This window comes from Oncorhynchus keta, chromosome 34 (genome assembly GCF_023373465.1).
Source record: "Oncorhynchus keta strain PuntledgeMale-10-30-2019 chromosome 34, Oket_V2, whole genome shotgun sequence".
NCBI lineage: Eukaryota > Metazoa > Chordata > Actinopteri > Salmoniformes > Salmonidae > Oncorhynchus > Oncorhynchus keta.
Genome location: NC_068454.1, coordinates 72,995,314 through 73,018,626, shown reverse-complemented (window position 1 = coordinate 73,018,626; position 23,313 = coordinate 72,995,314). Strand labels below are relative to the sequence as shown.

Here is a 23,313-nt window from a genome sequence, read left to right as displayed (position 1 = left end):
TCCTGTGACCTATTTCCATTTCACCAAATAGTACAAGCCTTTAAAATAAGATTCTGTAAATAGCATTTAGCACCTTCTTAAATGGTGGCACAAAAAAACGGACATTAGCCCCCTAGCGTCGATTGACGCACCGTTGCATTAATCTAAAAAAAATTTTTAAATCCCCATCAAAAGTAATTTTAAACAATTTTTTATTTTTTTTTGCATTGGATGCATCTCAATCCACCGCATCCCCCAGTGTCATACTTCCGCATCTGAGACAACCCATAAACCGGTCTTCTCACAAAAACTTATTTAGAGTCTGAACGTTTGACCTAAAAAAAACTATTGTGATCACTCTTTGGAAAGGGGATACTCTCACAAACGCCACAGGTGTCGAGACTCGTCTGAAGTTGGTAAGGTCGACGTGCAGTTTGTTTGGTAGCGTTCTAACAGTTTGGGCAACAAACTAATAGGACCCCACATGAAAAGCATTTTTTGCTTAAGTTTTCATGTACTAAATACATTTAACATTCAATAGGTTTCCATTGCATTCTTTACTTGTGTGGCATATTTTATTTTGTCGACATTTGGACATTTTACTTAGACATTAGCTATTTCCATCAGGCCTGACATGAGTAAATTACTGCGCCAGGTAATTCATACACAAAATGGTTGGAAACCTGGTTAGTAGTAACAACAATCAACTCAAATCTTTCATCTATGAATGGGGCTTTATTAAAACAAGGAGCAACACACACTAACTACATTTCTGTTTTGATGGAAGTGCTCAAATTATATATATATATATATATACACACACAAGTATGGACATCCCTTCAAATGAGTGGATTTGGCTATTTCAGCCACACCGTTGCTGACAGGTGTATACAATTGAGCATACAGCCATGCAATTTCCATAGAGTAGACAAACATTGGCAGTAGAATGGCCTTACAGAAGAGCTCAGTGACATTGAACAGGACCGTCATAGGATGCCACATTTCGAACAAGTCAGTAAGTAAAATGTCTGCCGTTAGAGCTTCCCTGGTCAATTGTAAGTGCATTTATTGTGAAGTGGAAACATCGCACTCCGGTTCCGTTCTGTGAGTTCGGAGGGGAGAAGAGAAAAGACGAAGCCTGTCCTCAGTTGCAACACTCACGACCGAGCTTCCAGAGGCAGTTTGGAACATCAACACAATAACTGTTAGTCGGGAGCGTCATGAAATGGGCTTCCATGGCTGAGCAGCCGGACACAAGCCTAAGATCACCATGCGCCATGCCGAGCATCGGCTGGAGTGGTGTAAAACTCGCTGCCATTGGAGCAATGGAAACGTATTCTCTGGTGTGATGAATCACGCGTCACCATCTAGCAGTCCGACAGACGAATCTTGGTTTGGTGGATGCCAGGAGAACGCTACCTGCCCCAATGCATAGTGGCAACTAAAGTTTGGTGGAGGAAGAATAATGGTCTGAGGCTGTTTTTTTATGTTTCGGGCTAGGCCCCTTAGTTCCAAAGAAGGGAAATCAACACTACAGCACACAATGACATTCTAGACGATTCTGGGCTTCCAACTTTGCGTCAACAGTTTGGTAAGGCCCTTGCCTGTTTCTGTATGACAAGGCCCCTGTGCACAAAGCAAGGTCCATACAGAAATGGTTGGTCGACATCGGTGTAGAATAACTTGACTGGACTGCAGAGCTCTGACCTCAACCCCATTGAACACCTTTGGGATAAATGGGAACGCTGACAGCGGGCCAGGCCTAATCGCCCAACATCAGTGCCCGACCTCACTACTGCTCTTGTGGCTGAATGGAAGCAATTCCCCTCAGCAATGTTCCAACATCTACACAAAAGCCTTCCCAGAAGGGTGCATTCTGTTATAGCAGCAAAGGCGGGGTGGGGTGACTAACTTCATATTAATGCCCATGATTTGGGAATGAGGAGTTTGTCGAGCAGGTGTGCACATACTTTGTAGTGTATATTCACTTATTTGTTTTCTCCACAATGCACTGACAGCTACCACACTAAGATATAACCATCAACGTTTTTGCACAACCTAAAATAGCAGTTGAACAATAAGTGGTACATTTTAATAATGGTTTAAGAGTTAAAGGGATACTTCAGGATTTTGGCAATAAAGCCCTTAATCTACTTCACAGAGTCAGATGAACTTGTCCATACCATTTTTATGTCTCTGCGTGCAGTTTGGAGGAAGTTGCTAACTAGCATTAGCACAATGACGAAGTCTACGGTAACTACCTCGAACTTCCTTCATAGTGGGGAAGTTGATAAAGGATTTCATTACCAAAATCCCAAAGTATCCCTTAAAGAACAAGCTAAAAACATCATTGCATTTTACATTTTATCATTGCATTTTACAGCACAATACAACAATTACAACTTTGACCATTAAAATAGGTTCAAGTGAGCAAGAAGAGTCTATTGATAGACAGTGAAAATAGAATCAAAGTAGTATAGTACAATAGTGATTATATATGGTTACACAAGACAAAATTAATCCCTCAAATCAATAACCGATCTTGCAAAAACATTTTGCTAAAATCATTGTTCATACATGTTCTGTTGGATTATGATTTTCAGAGTATTCACTCTCATTGTGTAACCTGCGCTGTGTCTCCAGACAAAATGCAATGGACCTTTCTGCGGTGGTCTTTCAGCGACCGTAGGCTGGGATAGAGGCGCTGGCAGATGAGGCAGCGAAATGAGTTGGTCTGGTCGTGTGTTTGCAGGTGTTTCTGGAGTCCCTCCACAGTGCCAAACCAGCGCACGCACACAGGGCAACGCATGGGCTTGAAGGCAGGCTTGCACATTCCATTTAGCTGGTGAAACTTGAGGCTGAGGCCATTGGGGAAGTCCATGCTGCAGCGGGAACAGTGGTTTGCCTTCGCTGAAATAGCTCCTCTGTCACCTTTACACCGATTCCAGGAGAGGTGCTTTAGCAGCGCGCCGCGACTGCAAAAGGTGTTGCTGCATCGTATGCACACACAGCGTGGCTGTGGCTTTCTAGGCTTCCGCAGAGGTTGTTGATTTGGCTGAGGGCGCTGTGCTGGCAGAGAGTGTTGCAGAGGCGCATGTCGCTGCTTTGGCAGGCGCTGCTGACGCGACTGCTGTGGAAACCTAAGCAGTAGAGGTGGAGAGCTCTGCTGTTGCATTCCCCCATACATCTGGTGCTGAGGCTGCATGTGCACTTGTAGGTGGACTTCATAGTCTGCCCAGGAACTCAGTGTCTCACCGCATGTGGGGCAGGTATAGGACTCCTGCGCATGCTTTTGCAAATGCTCCAGGAGGAGCCGTGGGCTAGTGAAGCCTGCCCCACACTCACATGTCACTCTCCTGGGGAGAACATTGGGCAATGACATAATACCCCAATTTGCCCCATTATCCCCCAGATTTTTACTACTTTGTGCCACGAGACGTTGTGGTGCCTGGGCTGCTGGTAAGCCCTGTGGTAAAAGTCCATTATCATTCTTGGCCACGGTTCTACTTAACTGGCACTTCTTCCTATGAATCAGCATGTTATCTTTGCGGTTAAAGCTCCTCCCACAGACATAGCAATCGAATTGGAATTGACCCTTGTTGACTTTCTGTGCTACCGTCCGGAAGGTAGATTGTGGCAAAAATGATCTATTTCCACACAGCCTTTGATGCTTTTTTAATGTGCACCCTCGACTGTACGTTTTCTGACATCTATAGCAGGGAAAACGTCTAGCACCATCTTTTATGAAATAAGGCACGCCATCCTTTGTTGACTTGACATGACCCTGAGAAATAGGTTCTTGTAGCATTAAATCATCGTCGTCTTCTGCATCTACTGCCTCAATCAGCACGTCAATCTCAGAATCATCTAAAGGCATTGTCCATTCTCCATCTTTACCTTCTTGTTTAAAACTACTTGCTGCGTTGTCCCCTTCACCATCTCCTTGCTGTAGTGTTGCAGATCCTGAATCAATTTCTTCTGGTGTTACATGCGTTGAAACTTTGGGATAGAAGGATGAGAAGCTTTTAGGTGAACCAGACCAGAGTAAATCAGGAAACTGAGGATGTGGCCTTGACTCTGCAGAAATCACCTCCTCCTTTATCTGACGAGTGCTGACAGTGCCCACACCGGCGGTTTTGGAGATTAGAGGCCTCTGGTTGACGCCTGTGACAGGCTCCCTTGCTTTAATGTTTAACCCAAATGCAGTATTTTTGTACAGGGCAGAGTTGGAGGCATGCTGAAGAGGATGGGGTGGCCCCTGACATTTGTGCACATTGAGATTATACCTACGGGCATAGCTGTGCTTGCACACTTGACAAAAGTAAGGCGTCCTAGCTTTAACACTTTGGAAGATTCTTTGTGGTTGTTGCTTCTTTTGCTTCTGGAATAATGCAGTCTTTTTGATAGAGTGGCATTTACTCCCCACTGAGGTAAGGTGGTGGGGAGCCAGGGGACAGATGTGGTTGTCTGGAAGCGGTGGTTTTCCAATCATCAGTTGTTTACAGTGACGACAACACTTCACTATCTCCTTCCTGTGTAAGGCATGATGCACTGTCAAGCTGTCCAAGTCCTGAAAAACACTTCGGCAGCGGCCACATTGATATCTCCCCTGTGTGGCCCTATTTCTAGAATCAATAAGCTTTTGGCGGGTCTCAAGAACTACTACAGGGCAGAAGGTCTGAGTCAAAGATATGATGCCGGATGGACGGGCTATTGTCTTTGCACCAGAGTTTGTAAGCAGGTGTCTTAACTGGCCAATAGAGGGCCCTGGTGTGGATGCTGCTGTTTGTTTGGATTGTGACATCACCTCCACTGGTATAAGCTCTCTTTTGGGGAACACAAGTCTCTTGTGTCTTAATGGGTAGTGTTGAGCAGGTTGATAACGTTTCATGTAGGCATTTGCTATCATCTTCATTATCGTCTCATTTTTAGGTGCGCCGGCATCTTCTGAAGATGCACAGCTTGTAACGGGACAGTCTGCATCCTCAGGAGTCTCATCCTGGACAGACTGTGGTGAGGGTTCCTGTGCAGTAGAGCTGTTCTCAGGTTGGTCAAGCCCATCAGGCTGTAATTCCTGCTCACTTGCACCTGGAGGGAGGTTGTTCAGCTCTGGAGGTCTGGTTAGGGCAATAAACCCCTTATTTGTATAGACTTCAGGAACGATGGATGTGCTATTAAGCTGTGGGAGAATTGAACTAGGAATGACAGGAGATAGGGGTGAGGGATGGGAGGGGGGAATGAGGCCCAAAATGGTTTGGCTAAGGGTTGGCTGAGGGGAGACTGGTTGGGCAGGTTCAACCAGACTACATTCGTCTTGGCTCAAATATCTGGCATCAGTCGTCGGGGTCTGCTGCTGGGGGGTTGAGACATGAGATCTTTTATGCTCCAGCATTTCATTAAAGTTCTGAAACTCATCCCCACAATCACAGATAAAAAGAGAGGGAGCCGGGGTCTCAGGTAGTGCTTTGCAGAAGTGCTGGTCTTGGAGCTCCTTGTTTGAAAGCACTTCACCACAGTGAGTACAGAGAGGCTGCTTCTCAGATTGTGGTGGTTGCTTGTCATATTGAACTGCATGAGAAGCTTGGTGCACCAACAAGGATGCCAATCCAGTAAAGGTGGCTGAACAAGCCACACAGCGATACATTTTAGGGGACGAGGTGCTTCCCTGAAGGCCAAGCATTGTGGTACAAGACAGTCACAGTACAAAGGGGGGCTCAGGTGTCCTCAACTGGCTGATCTTGGGTTGTCAGTTTCCTGAAAAATAAAGAAAACAAATTTGTCAGGAATATATGATAAAAGTATATCCTCAAACAATGTAACATGTGAATCTACAGATAAGGTATATACACAATTTCTGAAACGATTTACCAAATGACCTAGCCTACATTCTTATTTGTAATTCCATATGCTCAGGCACCTCCACAATTTCAGCAATGATGATATTGCCCTACCCTGTGCTCTGACCTCTTTCTCCCCTCTCTCTCCAGATGAAATCTCGCGTCTTGTGACGGCTGGCCGCCCAACAACCTGCCCGCTTGACCCTGATTCATGTATAAATACTGGATCAGTGGCATAGGACGCACCCCTGCGAGGCTCCACTGCAAAAATGTTTAGAATTTCAGGAAAATGGCTTCAAAAACAACTAAATTCTCTGCCTCAAGGCAAAATGTGTAGAATAGCATGAGAAGCTAAAACAAATTCTCTGTGTAACAGATGTGAAATGGCTAGCTAGTTAGCGGTGGTGCGCGCTAATAGCGTTTCAATCGGTGACGTCACTTGCTCTGAGACCTTGAAGTAGTGGTTCCCCTTGCTCTGATTGTGGTGGTTGCTTGTCATATTGAACAGCATGAGAAGCTTGGTGCACATCCAGTAAAGGTGGCTGAACAAGCCACACAGCGATACATTTTAGGGGATGAGGTGCTTCCCTGAAGGCCAAGCATTGTGGTACAAGACAGTCACAGACAGTACAGTCTGCCCGGTATTATTCCCGGAATAATTCCGGGAATTTTGCTTTAATTCATCCCCCAAAAATGTGTTAATAACAGTGAACCTTTTTGTGGGATACACATAAGGCAATTCTAGGTCTTGTGGCATATTTTGGTTAAACTATCCCCAATTCAATGGAATTTAATTGCATGCAAACCTCTTCATGCATAGTGCATTCTTCCATCACATGTACAGCTGATTCTCAAGACCTTGCACGCTAATGAGATGCTATTGAGCCCACACTACTATACTTTGAGCCAAGGACTACAAGCTTTCTGGTAAGTTTTGATTACAATACCAGGTGGGGCGAAAATATTTTATATGGCATAAAAATAATAACAATGTAAGCTCGTAAATAGTAGCCTACAGCAAAGTGTGTTTAAATAATTTCTAACTTGTTAACAATTTCTGCTAGTTAGTTTCTGCTACCATATGGGTTTTAGCTTGCTTGAGCCTGCTAACTTGTCTCCATACACGTTTCATTTTAAAACATTTATCTTACAAAGGATTTGTTTAATCTAACTGCTAAATTGTATTGTTTTTTTAAAACTAATTTCTTTCTAATCTTTACAGGAAAATGCCTTGGGCACAATCTGATATGTGGATACATTTCACTGCAGCTAATGTAGAAGGAAAAGCTGTGTACATTTGCAAAAACTGTGCCAAATCATGTGTGAAGAATGCAAAAAAGACACAGAATCATCTGGCCAAGTGCATAAAGTTCCCTCAGAGCTCTGACAAAAGACCATCTACTTCTATTTGGGGTCAAAATGATGAGACAGATAACAACAGCTTATGGATATCAGAAGTATTTTTTGACTCAATGGAGGAATGCAGTCAGAGAAATGCTGATGAATGTCTTGCTCGAGCTATGTAGGCAACTGGTTCACCTCTGATGCTCACAGGTAATGTGTATTGGAAGAGATTTCTGAATGTTCTTCGCCCAGCATACACCCCTCCAACCAGACATGCTTTATCTACTCATTTGCTTCATGCCAAGTTCAAGTGAAGATCAAGAAAATTAAAGAAAGGAATAATTAACTACATCTACACCCCTCAACCAGTATTCTACAACAGCACAGACACAAGGGACAACAGACACACCAGTCTCTACAATGCAGATGAGTTGAAGGCAGTCATCAATGACCTTGGACCACAGAAGGTATTTGCACTGGTGACAGACAATGCTGCAAACATGAAGGCAGCTTGGACTAAAGTGGAGGTGTCCTACCCTCACATCACATCCATAGGCTGTGCTGCTCCTGCACTGAATCTGCTCCTCAAGGGCATCATTGCACTGAAAACAATGGATGCACTCTACAAGAGAGACAAGGAAATGGTTAGGTATGTGAAGGGTCAAGTTATTGCATCAATCTACCTCACGAAGCAAAGTGAGAAAAATAAGGGCACCACATTGATGCTGCCCAGCAACACCTGTTGGGGTGGTGTCATCATGTTTGACAGTCTCCTGGAGGGGAGGGAGTCTCTCTAACAAATGGCCATATCAGTCTGCCGATATGGACAGCCCCATCAAGACTATCCTAATACTATCCTAATAGTAAGCAGCCTGAAACCTATAGCAGTAGCCATTGCACAGATTGAGGGAAACAATGCCATATTTTCTGATGTTCAGACTGCTTGCAGATGTAAGAGAAGAAATCCGTACTGCCCTGCCCACTTCACTGTTGCTCCAAGCAGAGGAAACTGCAGTTCTGAAATACATCAAAAGGGGTGAAGACTTCTGCCTGAAACCCAAACACACCGCAGCGTACATGTTGGACCCCAAGTATGCTGGCAAGAGTATCCTGTCTGGTGCAGAGATCAACAAGGCCTATGGTGTCGTCACTACTGTGTCTCGCCACGTTGGCCTGGATGAGGGCGAGGTTCTTGGCAGTCTGGCACAGGACACTTCTAAGTAAGGGCTTTGGGATGGATATCCAATATGGCAGTCGTGCCAACATATCTCATCAGCCACCTGGTGGAAGGGACTTTGTGGATCTGAGGCACTTTCCCCTGTTGCCTCGATCATGCTCCGAATCCCGTCAGCCGCCGCCTCAGAGCGCAACTGGTCTTGTTTGGGAACAGACACAAAAGCAGGCAACAGGTTGACCAATACAAGAGTTGAAAAATTGGTGGCCATCCGGGCAAATTTTAGGCTTTTAGGGCCTGACAACGAGCCTTCCTCAACAAGGTTGGAAAGTGACAGTGAAGATGAGGCCTGAGTCTTATGTTCAAGAGGTGGACATTGAGGAGGTCCAGGGAGAAGACATGGAAGCCTGAGAGGAAGACAACCAAAGCTTTAGTTTCTAGACCATCATTTTACAGACGTATGGTTGAAAATGTTTTTGGGAGATGCGATGGATCATACAATATTCCCTTTCTGTTGTTCAGTGAAATCATCCCATGTGATTATTCAACTCATTTTATTAAAGTTCAGTTCGTCACTAAATTGTTGTTTTTTTCTATTTGAAAGATTTAATTATTTGCAATTATGTCTACCTATGATAAGATAAAATATTAACATTTCTGTCTCCATATCCTATGGTAAATATATCCAATGCAAAAAACATTTAAATAGCATTAATATTAATTTGCATATTTACATTTATTCCCATATATTCCGGTTAATTCCCACGGAAAGTTTCCACCTCTGAATATACCCCAAAATGTGCAACCCTGCATACTGACCAGACATGGCACCCATTGAGCATGTTTGGGACGCTTTGGACCGACAGCATGTTCCAGTTGCCACCAAAATCCAGCATTTCGCACAGCCATTGAAGAGGAGAGGGACAGACTTCCACAATCAACAGCTTGATCAACTCCATGCCAAGGAGATGTGTCTCGCTGCATAAGGCAAATGGTCACACCAGATACTGACTGGTCTTCTTATCCACGGCCTACTTTAAAAAAAAAAGGTATCTGTGACTAACCGATGCATATCTATATTCCCAGTCATGTGAAATCCATAGACTTGGGCGTTAGGGCCTAATGAATTTATTTAAATTGACTGATCCTAATATGAACGGCGATTCAGTAAAATCTTTTTAATTGTTGCATGTTGCATTTATATTTTTATTCAGTGTACACCTAACTCTTCTTACAGTTCCACTGGATGATGTAAATAAATGTTTTTTTTTTGTAACTATCGTGGCATCGTGACTCGTGTCATGTGATATAGGTGGCTTATTGATAACGGTTTCCTATATACTATTGGCTGTGATTGCAACTCTCCAATGTGAATAGTTGGCCATGTTAAGTTTCCAAGTGCTACTGAAAAATCTTAAGTTAAATGCACCAATTGCACGTGATACACATTACTCTACTGTAATCTATCAATCCATTCCAAATCTTTATACAATACATGACACAGAGGGCGGCATTTGTTGACCTTGCCTAGGGCGGCAACAGAACTGCTAGAACTAGGCTTGACTAACACAATTTGCCTCTAATTTATCTGCATTAGCAGCAAAACTTAACCAGCTTAAATTCAACAGCTGCTGTTGCAAAGTCAAAACTGTCCAACTCTTTGGAGCAGCTTGCGATGCTCATCAGCTTCGTTACTTTGTCTTCAAGAAGGCGCGATCTTGAGGTAGTCTTTGTTCATGTCCTTTGCTAGTTAGTGAGTTATTAGCCCAGTTATAGATAATTTGCAGTCAGCAAAAGGGGATTGACTGCTTCCTACAAGAGCACAACATGTGTGCATGTCTAGCCATCTTAGAAAAGTGAGTTTGGTGAAGAGCTTTTTTTGTTTTCAAAAGGGAGAGTGTCGTATTTTCAGACAGGCTAAGTAGCCAATAGGCAGAGGGTAGCATGTCTGATTCGCATAAAAAAATGTTATGGGAATAATGATGCATTTTATTTTGTAAAGTGGTTTCTTACGTCAAACACGTTTCAGTCACCTCTTTGTCTGATGGCCAAGTGGATAAACAGGTTAATGTTACGCCCTGCATGTTTTTATTTTTATTTTAACAAAGGTCTCATGGAATGCAGGCCTACATTGAACACCACACATTGGCTGCTACTGTTGGCTGAATGATAGAACAGCTATTTCCATCTAAAATGTTAAGAGATGCATTTTCTCCATTATTTATGATGGTAGGCTACATTATCAAATAGCCACAGTAGCCTACCTGACCACTTACCTTTAATTTAAAGGGGGTACAGCCTGTGTTCACAGTAAACACGCTCCGGACGTTGCACATTATTTTCACAACGCTCTGCAGACCTGAAATTTGCTCCGCGACAAAAAAACATTTGAAGTATCATTGCTTATGAGGACCTCACGGTTTTTTGCGTGAGTAGAAACACAAACCTATAAAGTATATTTGCCTTTGAAGTTTGAGCACATCGACTGGTATTTACATCAATTAATAAAAAGCATTATTAATACCCTCTTAACACCTGATATCCACCGAGCACGTTGGGGGCGATAAAACAACATTTCCAGATGCACGAGGCAATTCATGAATATTCACGAGTATCGACAGTGCGTGACATCACTCTGAGCCCTTACCAAAACATGGCAGACAATTTCTTGCCTTGGATCTGAAACCAACAGTAATCACCAATTTCAATGAATTTTACCATAAAATGTAAATATGAATCCACGCCCAACAACGAGGAGGGCTAGCAGTGGTGTTTATTCATATAATCTGTTTTCTTCTAAAACTGCTCAGTTAGCTAGCAAAGTGCTAATTTGCAACGCCAGTTAGCTAGACTCGGGAGCTAATGGGGACGGGCTTCAGGAGCCAGCGGGTTACATTCGTTTCCACCAGTGTTGGCTGGTGGGAGGAGCTATAGCAGGACATTCCCATTGTATTGGCTGGAATGGAATCAATGGAACGGAGTCAAACATGGTTTCCACCCCGGAGTCACCTCTTCACTGTTGACGTTGAGACTGGTGTTTTGTGGGTACTATTTAATGAAGCTGCCAGTTGAGGACTTGAGGTGTCTGTTTCTCAAACTAGACACTAATGTACGTGTCCTCTTGCTAAGTTGTGCACCGGGGCCTCCCACTCCTCTTTCTATTCTGGTTAGAGCCAGTTTGCATTGGTCTGTGAACTGAGTTTTACAAGATCTTCAGTTTCTTGGCAATTTCTCGCATGGAATAGCCATAATTTCTCAGAACAAGAATAGACTGATGAGTTTCAGAGGAAAGTTCTTTGTTTCTGGCCATTTTCAGCCTGTAATCGAACCCACAAATGCAGATGCTACAGATACTCAACTAGTCTAAAGGCCAGTTGTATTGCTGCTTTAATCAGCACCACAGCTTTCAGCTGTGCTAACATAATTGCAAAAGAGTTTTCTAATGATCAATTAGCCTTTTACAATGATAAACTTGGTTTAGCTAACACAACGTGCCATTGGAACACAGGAGTGATGGTTGCTAATAATGGGCCTATGTAGATATTCCATTAAAAATCTGCTGATTCAAGCTACAATAGTCATTTACAACATTAACAATGTCTACACACCATTTCTGATCATTTTATATTTTAATGGACAAAAATGAGCTTTTCTATCAAAAACAAAAACATTTCTAAGTGACCCCGAACTTTTGAACGTGAGTGTAAATGGACAAAAATAAAATATAAATTGTCGGCCAAATTGCTTAAATGGAACCCAAACCGGCTGCACGCGTGCGCCACCGTGCCATACATTTAATCCGGCGCCGACAGAGATGGCCGCCTCGCTTTGCGTTCCTAGGAAACTATGCAGTTTTTGTTTTTTAACATGTTATATCTTACATTGGTACCAACGGTAATCTCAGGTTTCATTACATACAGTCGGGAAGAACTACTGAATATAAGAGCAACGTCAACTCACCATCAGCACGACCAGGAATATGACTTTCCCGAAGCGGATCCTGTGTTCTGCCTTCCACCCAGGACAACGGAATGGATCCCAGCCTGCGACCCTAAACAAAGACGTCGTAAAAGAGGGAAACGTAGCGGTCTTCCGGTCAGGATCCCGAGACGGGCACATCGCGCACCACTCCCTAACATACTACTCGCCAATGTCCAGTCTCTTGACAACAAGGTTGAAATCTGAGCAAGGGTAGCATTCCAGAGAGACATCAGAGACTAACGTTCTTTGCTTCACGGAAACATGGCTCACTCGAGAGACGCTAACGGAATCGGTGTAGCCAGCTGGTTTCGTCAAGCATCGCGCCGATCTTCCTGGTAAGAAGAATAATAATAATAATATATGCCATTTAGCAGACGCTTTTATCCAAAGCGACTTACAGTCATGTGTGCATACATTCTACGTATGGGTGGTCCCGGGAATCGAACCCACTACCCTGGCGTTACAAACGCCATGCTCTACCAACTGTGCTACAGAAGGACCACAAGAAGAAGGGCGGGGGTGTATGCCTTATGATTAACGAGACGTGGTGTGACCATAACAACATACAGGAACTCAAGTCCTTCTGTTCACCTGACTTAAAATTCCTCACAATCAAATGTCGTCCGCATTATCTACCAAGGGAATTCTCTTCGATTATAATCACAGCCGTATATATTCCCCCCCAACCAGACACATCGATGGCCCTGAACAAACTTTATTTTACTCTTTACAAACTGGAAACCACATATCCTTGAGGCTGCATTCATTGTAGCTAGGGATATTAACAAGGCTAATCTGAAAACAAGACTCCCTAAATTGTATCAGCATATCGATTGCGCAACCAGGGCTTGTAAAACCTTGGATCATTGCTATTCTAACTTCCGCGACGCATATAAGGCCCTCTCCCGCCCTCCTTTCGGGAAAGCTGACCACGACTCCATTTTGTTGCTTCCTGCCAACAGACAGAAACTAAAACAAGAAGCTCCCGCGCTCAGGTCTGTTCAACGCTGGTCCGACCAATCTGATTCCACGCTTCAAGACTCCTTCGATCACGCGGACTGGGATATGTTCCGCATTGCGTCCAACAACAACATTGATGAATAAGCTGATTCGGTGAGCGAGTTCATTAGAAAGTGCATTGATGATGCCGTTCCCATAGCAACGATTAAAACATTCCCAAACCAGAAACCGTGGATTGATTGCAGCATTCGTGTGAAACTGAAAGCGCGAACCACTGCTTTTAACCAGGGTAAGGTGACCGGAAACATGACCGAATACAAACAGTGTAGCTATTCCCTCCGCAAGGCAAACAAGCTAAGCGTCAGTATAGCTGACAAAGTAGAGTCACAATTCAACGGCTCAGAAACAAGAGGTATGTGGCAGGGTCTACATTCAATCACGGATTACAAAAGGAAAACCAGCCTCGTCACGGACCAGGATGTCCGTGACTAAATAACTTTTTTGCCCGCTTTGAGGACAATACAGTGCTACTGACAACCAAAACCTGCGGACTCTCCTTCACTGCAGCCAACGTGAGGAAAACATTTAAACGTGTTAACCCTCGCAAGGCTGCAGGCCCAGACGGTATCCCCAGCCGCGTCCTCAGAGCATGCGCAGACCAGCTGGCTGGTGTGTTTACGGACATATTCAATCAATCCTTTTCCCAGTCTGCTGTTCCCAAGAAAGCTAAGGTAACTGAGCTAAACGACTACCGCCCCCGTAGCACTCACTTCTGTCATCATGAAGTGCTATGAGAGACTAGTCAAGGTCCATATCACCTCCACCCTACCTGACACCCTAGACCCACTCCAATTTGCTTACCGCCCAAATAGGTCCACAGACGATGCAATCTCAACCACACTGCACACTGCCCTAACCCACCTGGACAAGAGGAATACCTATGTGAGAATGCTGTTCATCGACTACAGCTCAGCCTTTAACAACATAGTACCCTCCAAACTCGTCATCAAGCTCGAGGCCCTGGGTCTCGACCCCGCCCTGTGCAACTGGGTACTGGACTTCCTGACGGGCAGGTATGGGTAGGTAACAACATCTCCACCCCGCTGATCCTCAACACTGGGGCCCCACAAGGGTGCGTTCTGAGCCCTCTCCTGTACTCCCTGTTCACCTATGACTGAGTGGCCATGCACGCCTCCAACTCAATCATCAAGTTTGCGGACGACACTACAGTGGTAGGCTTGATTACCAACAACGACGAGACGGCCTACAGGGAGGAGGTGAGGGCCCTCGGAGTGTGGTGTCAGGAAAATAGCCACACTCAACGTCAACAAAACAAAGGAGATGATTGTGGACTTCAGGAAACAGCAGAGGGAGCACCCCCTATCCACATCAATGGGACAGTAGTGGAGAGGGTAATAAGTTAAGTTCCCATCACGGACAAACTGAATTGGTCCACCCACACAGACAGAGTCGTGAAGAAGGCACAGCAGCGCCTCTTCAACCTCAGGAGGCTGAAGAAATTCAGCTTGTCACCAAAAGCACTCACAAACTTCTACAGATGCACAACCAAGAGCATCCTGTCGGGCTGTATCACCGCCTGGTACGGCAACTGCTCCGCCCACAACCATAAGGCTCTCCAGAGGGTAGTGAGGTGTGCACAACGCATCACCGGGGGCAAACTACCTGCCCTTCAGGACACCTACACCACCCGATGTCACAGGAAGGCCATAGAGATCATCAAGGACAACAACCACCCGAGCCACTGCCTGTTCACCCCGCTATCATCCAGAAGGCGAGGTCAGTACAGGTGCATCAAAGCAGGGACCGAGAGACTGAAAAACAGCTTCTATCTCAGGGCCATCAGACTGTTAAACAGCCACCACTGACATTTAGTGGCTGCTGCCAACACACTGACTCGACTCCAGCCACTTTAATAATGGGAATTAATGGAAAATATATCACTAGCCACTTTAAACAATGCTACTTAATATAATGTTTACATACCCTACATTACTCATATACTGTACTCGATACCATCTACTGCATCTTGCCTATGCCATTCTGTACCATCACTCATTCATATGTCTTTATGTACATATTCTTTATCCCTTTACACTTGTGTGTATAAGTTGTAGTTTTGGAATTTTTAGGTTAGATTACTCGTTGGTTATTACTGCATTGTCGGAACTAGAAGCACAAGCATTTCGCTACACTCGCATTAACATCTGCTAACCATGTGTATGTGACAAATACATTTTATTTGATTTAGTTTGTCCCCCTACACCAAACGCGGTCACAATACGTAGTTTAAAAAAATCGAAACAAACTCTGAACCAATGACATTAATTTGGGGACAGGTCGAAAAGCATTAAACATGTATGGCATTTTAGCTAGTTAGCTTGCACGTGCTAGCTAATGTGTCCTATTTAGTTAGCTTGCACTTGCGAGCTCATTTGTCCTGGGATATAAACATTGAGTTGTTATTTTACCTGAAAAGCACAAGGTCTTCTACTCCGACAATTACTCCACACATAAAATGGCCAACCAAAACATTTCTAGTCATCTCTCCTCCTTCCAGGCTTTTTCATCTTTGAAATTATATGGTGATTGCATCCACACTTTCATAGTATTAGCACAACCAGCAAAACAGTTCGTCTTTCAATAACCCATGTGGGTATAACCAATGAGGAGACGGCACGTGGGTACCTGCTTCTATAAACCAACGAGGAGATGGGAGAGGCAGGACTTTCAGCAGGATCCGTGTCAGAAATAGAAAGGAGTTCTATTTTAGCCCTTGGCATCGCAGACGCTTGTAGCAATACTTGAATAACATGGATTTCTACATTTATTTTGTGAAGCACGCGACATGTCCGGTCAGCATGTTAGGCAGTATATGCTACATGGAGCGATTGTGTAGGGCTAAAGCATTATTTTAGGATATTTATCAAGAAAAACGCTGGGCCCCGATAAAGAAATAAACCACAAGCATCGGATTTACTGCATATCAACACCTGTTCCTTGCATCACACAATCTTGCAAAATATATTGACTATCCTAAAACTATCAACTTTGCACCAGACAAGAGTGCACTAAAATAAGAAAAAAAAAGCATGCATGATTGTAATCACATTTGTTGTTGTAGCAAAACAGCGCTTCACGCCATATTGGTGGGGTATCTATTGCCTTATAATGATCCATGACATGTCTAATGAACGTTTGCTAATTAGATAAACGTTTGGAAAAGTACATGTTGTACCTAACAAATCAAACTAAGCTTTTGGTCGTGCAATTCAATTCGACGATGGCAGACGTAACGTTAGCCAGCTAATGTTAGCCATACAATCAACGATTGCATTCGCTAACTAGTTCCAAAAATGAGCGACCAAACGAATGCTTTTAAACTACAGCTAGCTAACAAAAACGTCTATGTGCCGTGTGTAGTTGATAACAAAATTACCTTGCAAAAAAAAAAAATGCATTGATGATGTCCAAGAAAGCGTTAGTGAACAAAAGCCAGCTAGCTTGCCAACTAGCTAGCCTGGCTAACAACACACGATAATGTGATTCGCTAATGTTACTCCGACATCGTTCTATACAATAATTCCAGATAATTGTGCAATGTCAGCTTATTATGCATAACAGGTCAAATTAACATATTGGGAAAATAGGAACGTTAGAACGCACAATTTAGGTATGTCATTCTGAAATGTCCTCATCGTTCAATGTCAACGATAATATATTTAGTAAACTTACCATCAGTAATTTTCTTTATTACAGTATTTTGTGTCATCCAGGGCTACTTCCGTTCAATTGCGATTCATTTGAATATTTTAGACTTATTATTTGTAGCCACGATGCTGTTCGGATCGTGCATTCGGTGGATATGTGCTGCTGCACAGCTGTAGCAAAGGGGGGTGCGTTCCAGGTGGTCTCCATCACCAGTCGCGCGCACATGTTACTTGTCGTCTTTGTGGCTCATGGACTCGTCAAATCTGATATTCTGCGCAGCGTGGCTGTTAACGGACTGGAACGTAACCAATCACTCTGGGGGAGTTTTTTCTAAATCCTCCCAACGAACTGGGCAGCAGACTGCTGTAATCTTAGAACATTCTGCCAACTATAGACTCGGAGTCAGAGGGATAAAATCCAAACTCATAATGGGATACTGATAACTAAATAATTATTCAGACCAAAAACGTCGTTTAATGTACGTTTCTATATTATAACTTTGTTCTATAGCCTACTTTTTGTACTTCAATTTGATGGCGACTAATCAATAATGCACCGATAAATGTAATCCATGCACATTATACCGTTGAAACTGATGCGCTTTATATTTGTGATGTTTTAACTGCCATTTAAAATAGACAAGATATGAAGGATATTGTTCTCTGCTCAATGTAGGTCTGAATGGTTATGGCTAAAGATTGCCAATGCAATGGAAGCTGTATCCCACCTGTTAAACAGATGGGGTCTACTTTTCTAGTCATTATTTGATTTTGATTTCTCTTCCGTCAGAATACATGTATACAATACAGGAATACAGTACCAGTCAAAAGTTTGGACACACCTACTCATTCAATGTTCTTTCTTACTATTTTATACATTGCAGAATAATAGTGAAGACATCACAAGTATGAAATAACACATTGAATCATGTAGTAACCAAAAATGTGTTAAATCAAAATACATTTTATTTTTGAGATTCTTCAAAGTAGCCATCCTATGCCTTGATGACAGCTTTGCACACTCTTGGCATTTTCTCAACCAGCTTCATGAGATAGTCACCTGGAATGCATTTTAATTATCAGGTATGCCTTGTTAAAAGTTCATTTGTGGAATTTATTTCATTATTAATGCATTTGAGCCAAACCGTTGTGTTGTGACAAGGTAGGATTGGTATACAGAAGATAGCCCTATTTAGTAAAATACTAAGTCCATATTATGGCCAGAACAGCTCAAATAAGCAAAGAGAAACGACAATCCATCATTACTTTAAAACATGGAGGTCAGTCAATCCAGAAAATGTCATATACTTTGAAAGTTTCTTCAAGTGCAGTCGCAAAAACCATCAAGCGCTATGATGAAACTGGCTCTCATGAGGACCACCATAGGAATGGAAGACCCAGTGTTACCTTTGCTGCAGAGGATAAATTCATTACAGTTAACTGCACCTCAGATTACAGATTAAATACTTCAGAGTTCAAGTAAGACACATTTCAACATAAACTGTTTAGAGGACTGCGTGAATCAGGCCTTCATGGTCAAATTGCTGCAAAGATACCACTACTAAAGGACACCAATAAGAAGAGACTTGCTTGAGCCAACACAAGCAATGGACATTAGACCGGTGTAAATCTGTCCTTTGGTCTGATAAGTCCTTTTTTGAGATTTTTGGTTCCAACCATTGTTATATTTGATTTATGTAACTGTTACGAATCCCTTTTGGCCCGACAGTCTAGGGGGGATGGTAATGAGACCCGTAACATAACTCATGCAAATGATAATTGTGACAAAGTAAAAGTGAGAACGAAATAACCACGAAAACTGAAATCTACCGTCAAACTCAAGGTTTATTTGAAAACAAACGGTAATGGGGGGAGCAGGAAAAGGGGCTGAGCTGGACCCAAGGAAAGAAACAATTAGTATTAAAAAACACCAAAGCTAGACTAGCCTACTTTAACAACAGCTAACTAATTAACCAAAAATACAGTGGGTGGTCCGCCCAGTTCGAACTGGTGTATTTAACAAAGTCTACCTACAGGTAGTGTATGGCCATGGGCGACTTGTCTTGGTTTCCCCTTTTCCCACCAGGAATCAAACAAACACCATAACCAAAACAATACTCACAGGTGATGACAAAGTGCTATGGAGGTGCTCAAACAAAAGAGAGGTTAATACACAAAGAGAGTGACACACAAAGACCTACAGACATGACATTTACAGAAGAGAGATTGAGCTCGAGAGCAAACAACTGATGCGGTTTTTAAACTAAGGGAAAGGAACTGTGATAGGGTAGGAAACAGGAGGAGGTGTGTCTTCTGATTGATGATTGGATTGTTGACTGATTGGGGAGTGATGATTTTCACCTGTGAGGGGAGAAGGAGAGAAAAGAACACAGGATACATATACACACAGACACAGGATACCTGTATCCGTAACAGTAACCTTTATTTAACCAGGAAGGGCTCATTGAAATCTATTTTTCAAGAGCGTCCTGGCCAAAATGGCAGCACCAAGTCATTACAAAAATTACAAACATGAAAAACTACAAGTAATCTAGTAAAAACCATAGAATTCACAAGAGTATAACAAAATCAAAAACAGCAAATTAAAAACATTGACAGGTCAGGGAATCACTCTCAAGATCATTCATCAGTGATTTAAAAACACCAATCGGGACAAGTTCTTCCAGTTTAAAAGTATTTTGTAAGGCGTTCCAAGACGATGGTGCAGAGTACATAAAAGACCTTTTACTAAATTCAGTTCAGACATTTGGAACAGTTAACAGGATAAAGTCCAGTGAACGAAGAGAGTACCCACCACATTTCTGAACAATAAAAATGCCCAAATAAAACGGTAGTAAACCCAAAATGGCTTTGTAAATAAAAGTATACCAAGTGCCTGAGCCTACGAGTGACTAGAGAAGGCCAGCCAACCCTGGTATACAAAGTGCAGTGGTGCGTAAGAGTTTTGCAGTATAAAATAAATCTCAAAGTGCCATGGTAAAAGGTGTCAATTGATCTCAAACACCCAGCGGAAGCATTCATATATAAAATATCCCCATAGTCTAGTAAAGACATAAATGTAGCTGATACTAGCCTCCTTCTAGCTTCAAAAGAAAAACAGGCCTTATTCCTAAAATAAAATCCCAATTTCATCTTCAATTCTTTGTAAGTTGTTGAATATGCAATTTAAAAGACAGGCCGTCATCAATTAAAATGTCAAGATATTTACGAGGTGACAACCTTAATCTCCTTGTCCTGACAGGTAGTAATAGGTGAAAGGTTCAGAGGTCTATTTCTTGCTTTAGAAAACACCATTAGTTTAGTTTGTCAGTATTGAGGATATGCTTCAATTGACACAAGGTATGTTGAACAGTGTAAAAAGCAGTTTGCAAGTTCTGGAAAGCTTTTGTGAAAACTCCTCTGTGTCTTTGTGAGACGCAGAGCATGTGAACAGATGATCTCCTCGTGTGGTTCCCACCATGAAGCATGGAGGAGGAAGTGTGATGGTGCTTTGCTGGTGACTGTCAGTGATTTATGTAGAATTCAAGGCACACTTAATCAGCATGGCTACCACAGCATTCTGCAGCGGTACACCATCCCATCTGGTTTGCGCTTAGTGGGACTATCATTTGTTTTTCCAACTGGACAATGACCCAAAACACACCCCCAGGCTGTGTAAGGGCTATTTGACCAAGAAGGAGAGGGATGGATTTGTTGAACACTGTTTGGGTTACTACATGATTCCATGTTATTTCATAGTTTTGATCTCTTCACTATTATTTTACAATGTAGAAAATAGTCAAAATAAAGAAAAATGCTGGAATGAGTAGTTGTCCCAACTTGACTGGTACTATATATACATAAATACTGAAAAATATATATAAACGCAACATGCAACAATTTTACAGAGTTACAGTTCATATAAAGAAATCAGTCAATTTAAAAAAATAAATTAGGACCTAAGCTACAGATTTCACATGACTGGGCAGGGGCACAGGCATGGGTGGGCCTGGCAGGGCATAGGCTCACCCACTGGGGAGCCAGGCCCAGCCAATCAGAATGAGTTTTTCCCTAATAAAGGGCTTTATTACAGACATAAATACTCCTGTTTCATCAGTGGTCCGAGTGGCTGGTCGCCGACAATCCCACAGGTGAAGAAACTGGATGTGGAGGTCCTGGGTGGATTGTGGAGGTCCATATTTTCTATGATGATGTTGGAGACAGCTTATTGTAGAGAAATTGTAGAGAAACATCTTTGTCATTGTGTTGTGTGACAAAACTGCACATTTTAGTGGCCTTTTATTGTCCCCAGCACAAGGGGCACCTGTGTAATGATTATGCTGTTTAATCAACTTCTTGATATGCCACACCTGTCTGACGGATGGATTATCTTGGCTAAGAAAAAATGCTCACTATCAGGGATGTAAACTAATTTGTGCACAAAATGAAATAAATAAAATTTCTTGGATATTTTATTTCAATTCTTGAAACACGGGACCAACATTTTACATGTTGCTTTTATATTTTGTGTTCAGTGTAAGTTGCATGGACTCACTGTGTGCAATAGTTTTTAACATGAAAATGAAGGATGGATCAACATTGTAGGTGCTCCACTACACTAACCTTATTCAGGGAAAAGAAGGAAGCCTGTACAGAATAAAAATATTTCAAAACATGCATCCTGCTTGCAACACGGCCCTAAAGTAATACTGAAAAAAAATGTGACAAAGCAAATTCACTTTTTGTCCTGAATACAAAGTGTTATATTTGGGATAAAATCAATGTAACACGAGTACCAATCTCCATATTTTCAAGCAGTGGTGGCTGCATCGTGTTATGGGTATGCTTGTAATTGTTAAGGACTGGGGAGTTTGCAGGATAAAAAATAAATAGAATAGAGCTGAGCACATGCACAATCCTGGAGAAAAACCTAGTTTAATCTGCTTTCTACCAGACACTGGGAGATGAATTTCTCTTTCAGTTGGACAATAACCTAAAACACATGACCAAATCTACACTGGAGTGGTTTACCACGAAGACAGTAAATGTCCCTGAGTGGCCTTGTTACAGGATTGACTTAGCTCTACTTGAAAATCTATGGCAAGACCTGAACATGGTTGTTGAGCAATGATAAACAACCAATTTGACAGAGCTTAAAGAACTTTTTAAAGAATAGTGTGCAAACGTTGCACAATCCCGGTGTGGAAATCTCTTAGACATACCCAGAAAAACTCTGTAGAAGCATCTTTGGCAGTGATTACTGCTAAGTATTGACTCAGGGCTGTGAATACTTATGTAAATGAGATCTATATTTAATTTTCAATAAATTGGCAAACATTTCTTAAAACATGTCATTATGGGTGAGAATTTCTACATTTAATCCATTTTGAATTCAGGCTGTAACAACTGCCGATTGCCCCTTTAACTGTTTAAATAAGTTACAAACACAGCCTTTGTCACAATGACTGATTAGACATGGACGGACACAAAATCTAGTGTAGAAAACATTAGGAACACCTGCTCTTTCCATGACAGACTGACCAGGTGAAAGCTATGATCCCTTATTGAGGTCACTTGTTAAATACACTTCCAATCAGTGTAGATGAAAGAGGGGAGACAGGTTAAAGGACTTTTAAGACCTGAGACAATTGAGACATGGATTGTGTATGTGTGCCATTCAGAGGGTGAATGGGCAAGAAAACACACTGCTCAAAAAAATAAAGGGAACACTTAAACCACACAATGTAACTCCAAGTCAATCACACTTCTGTGAAATCAAACTGTCCACTTAGGAAGCAACACTGACTGACAATACATTTCACATGCTGTTGTGCAAATGGATTAGACAACAGGTGGAAATTATAGGCAATTAGCAAGACACCCCCGATAAAGGAGTGGCTCTGCAGGTGGTGACCAGACCACTTCTCAGTTCCTATGCTTCCTGGCTGATGTTTTGGTCACTTTTGAATGCTGGCGGTGCTTTCACTCTAGTGGTAGCATGAGACGGAGTCTACAACCCACACAAGTGGCTCAGGCAGTGCAGCTCATCCAGTATGGGACATCAATGCAAGCTGTGGCAAGAAGGTTTGCTGTGTCTGTCAGCGTAGTGTCCAGAGCATGGAGGCGCTACCAGGAGACAGGCCAGTACATCAGGAGACATGGAGGAGGCCGTAGGAGGGCAACAATCTAGCAGCAGGACCGCTACCTCCGCCTTTGTGCAAGGAGGAGCACTGCCAGAGCCCTGCAAAATGACCTCCAGCAGGCCACAAATGTGCATGTGTCTGCTCAAACAGTCAGAAACAGACTCTAT

At 42.7% G+C, this 23,313-nt stretch overlaps 1 protein-coding gene across 8 annotated transcripts; it reads right to left on the bottom strand.

Moving 5' to 3' along the window:
- Positions 1-694: 694 nt before the first annotated feature.
- Positions 695-21,556, bottom strand: LOC118367813 (zinc finger protein 850). Of its 8 annotated transcripts, none has more exons than XM_052494678.1 (3): positions 17,029-17,229; positions 12,295-12,385; positions 695-5,733 (listed from the first exon to the last, which is right to left on the bottom strand). In XM_052494678.1, the coding sequence occupies exon 3, from the start codon at positions 5,657-5,659 to the stop codon at positions 2,594-2,596; it is 3,066 nt and encodes a 1,021-aa protein (XP_052350638.1). In that variant the 5' UTR covers positions 5,660-5,733; positions 12,295-12,385; positions 17,029-17,229; the 3' UTR covers positions 695-2,593. The 8 variants fall into 8 exon arrangements, with proteins under 8 accessions (XP_052350638.1, XP_035607371.2, XP_052350642.1 ...); XM_035751478.2 differs by lacking the exon at positions 12,295-12,385 and adding an exon at positions 7,697-7,782; XM_052494682.1 differs by lacking the exon at positions 12,295-12,385 and adding an exon at positions 5,944-6,077.
- Positions 21,557-23,313: the final 1,757 nt, after the last annotated feature.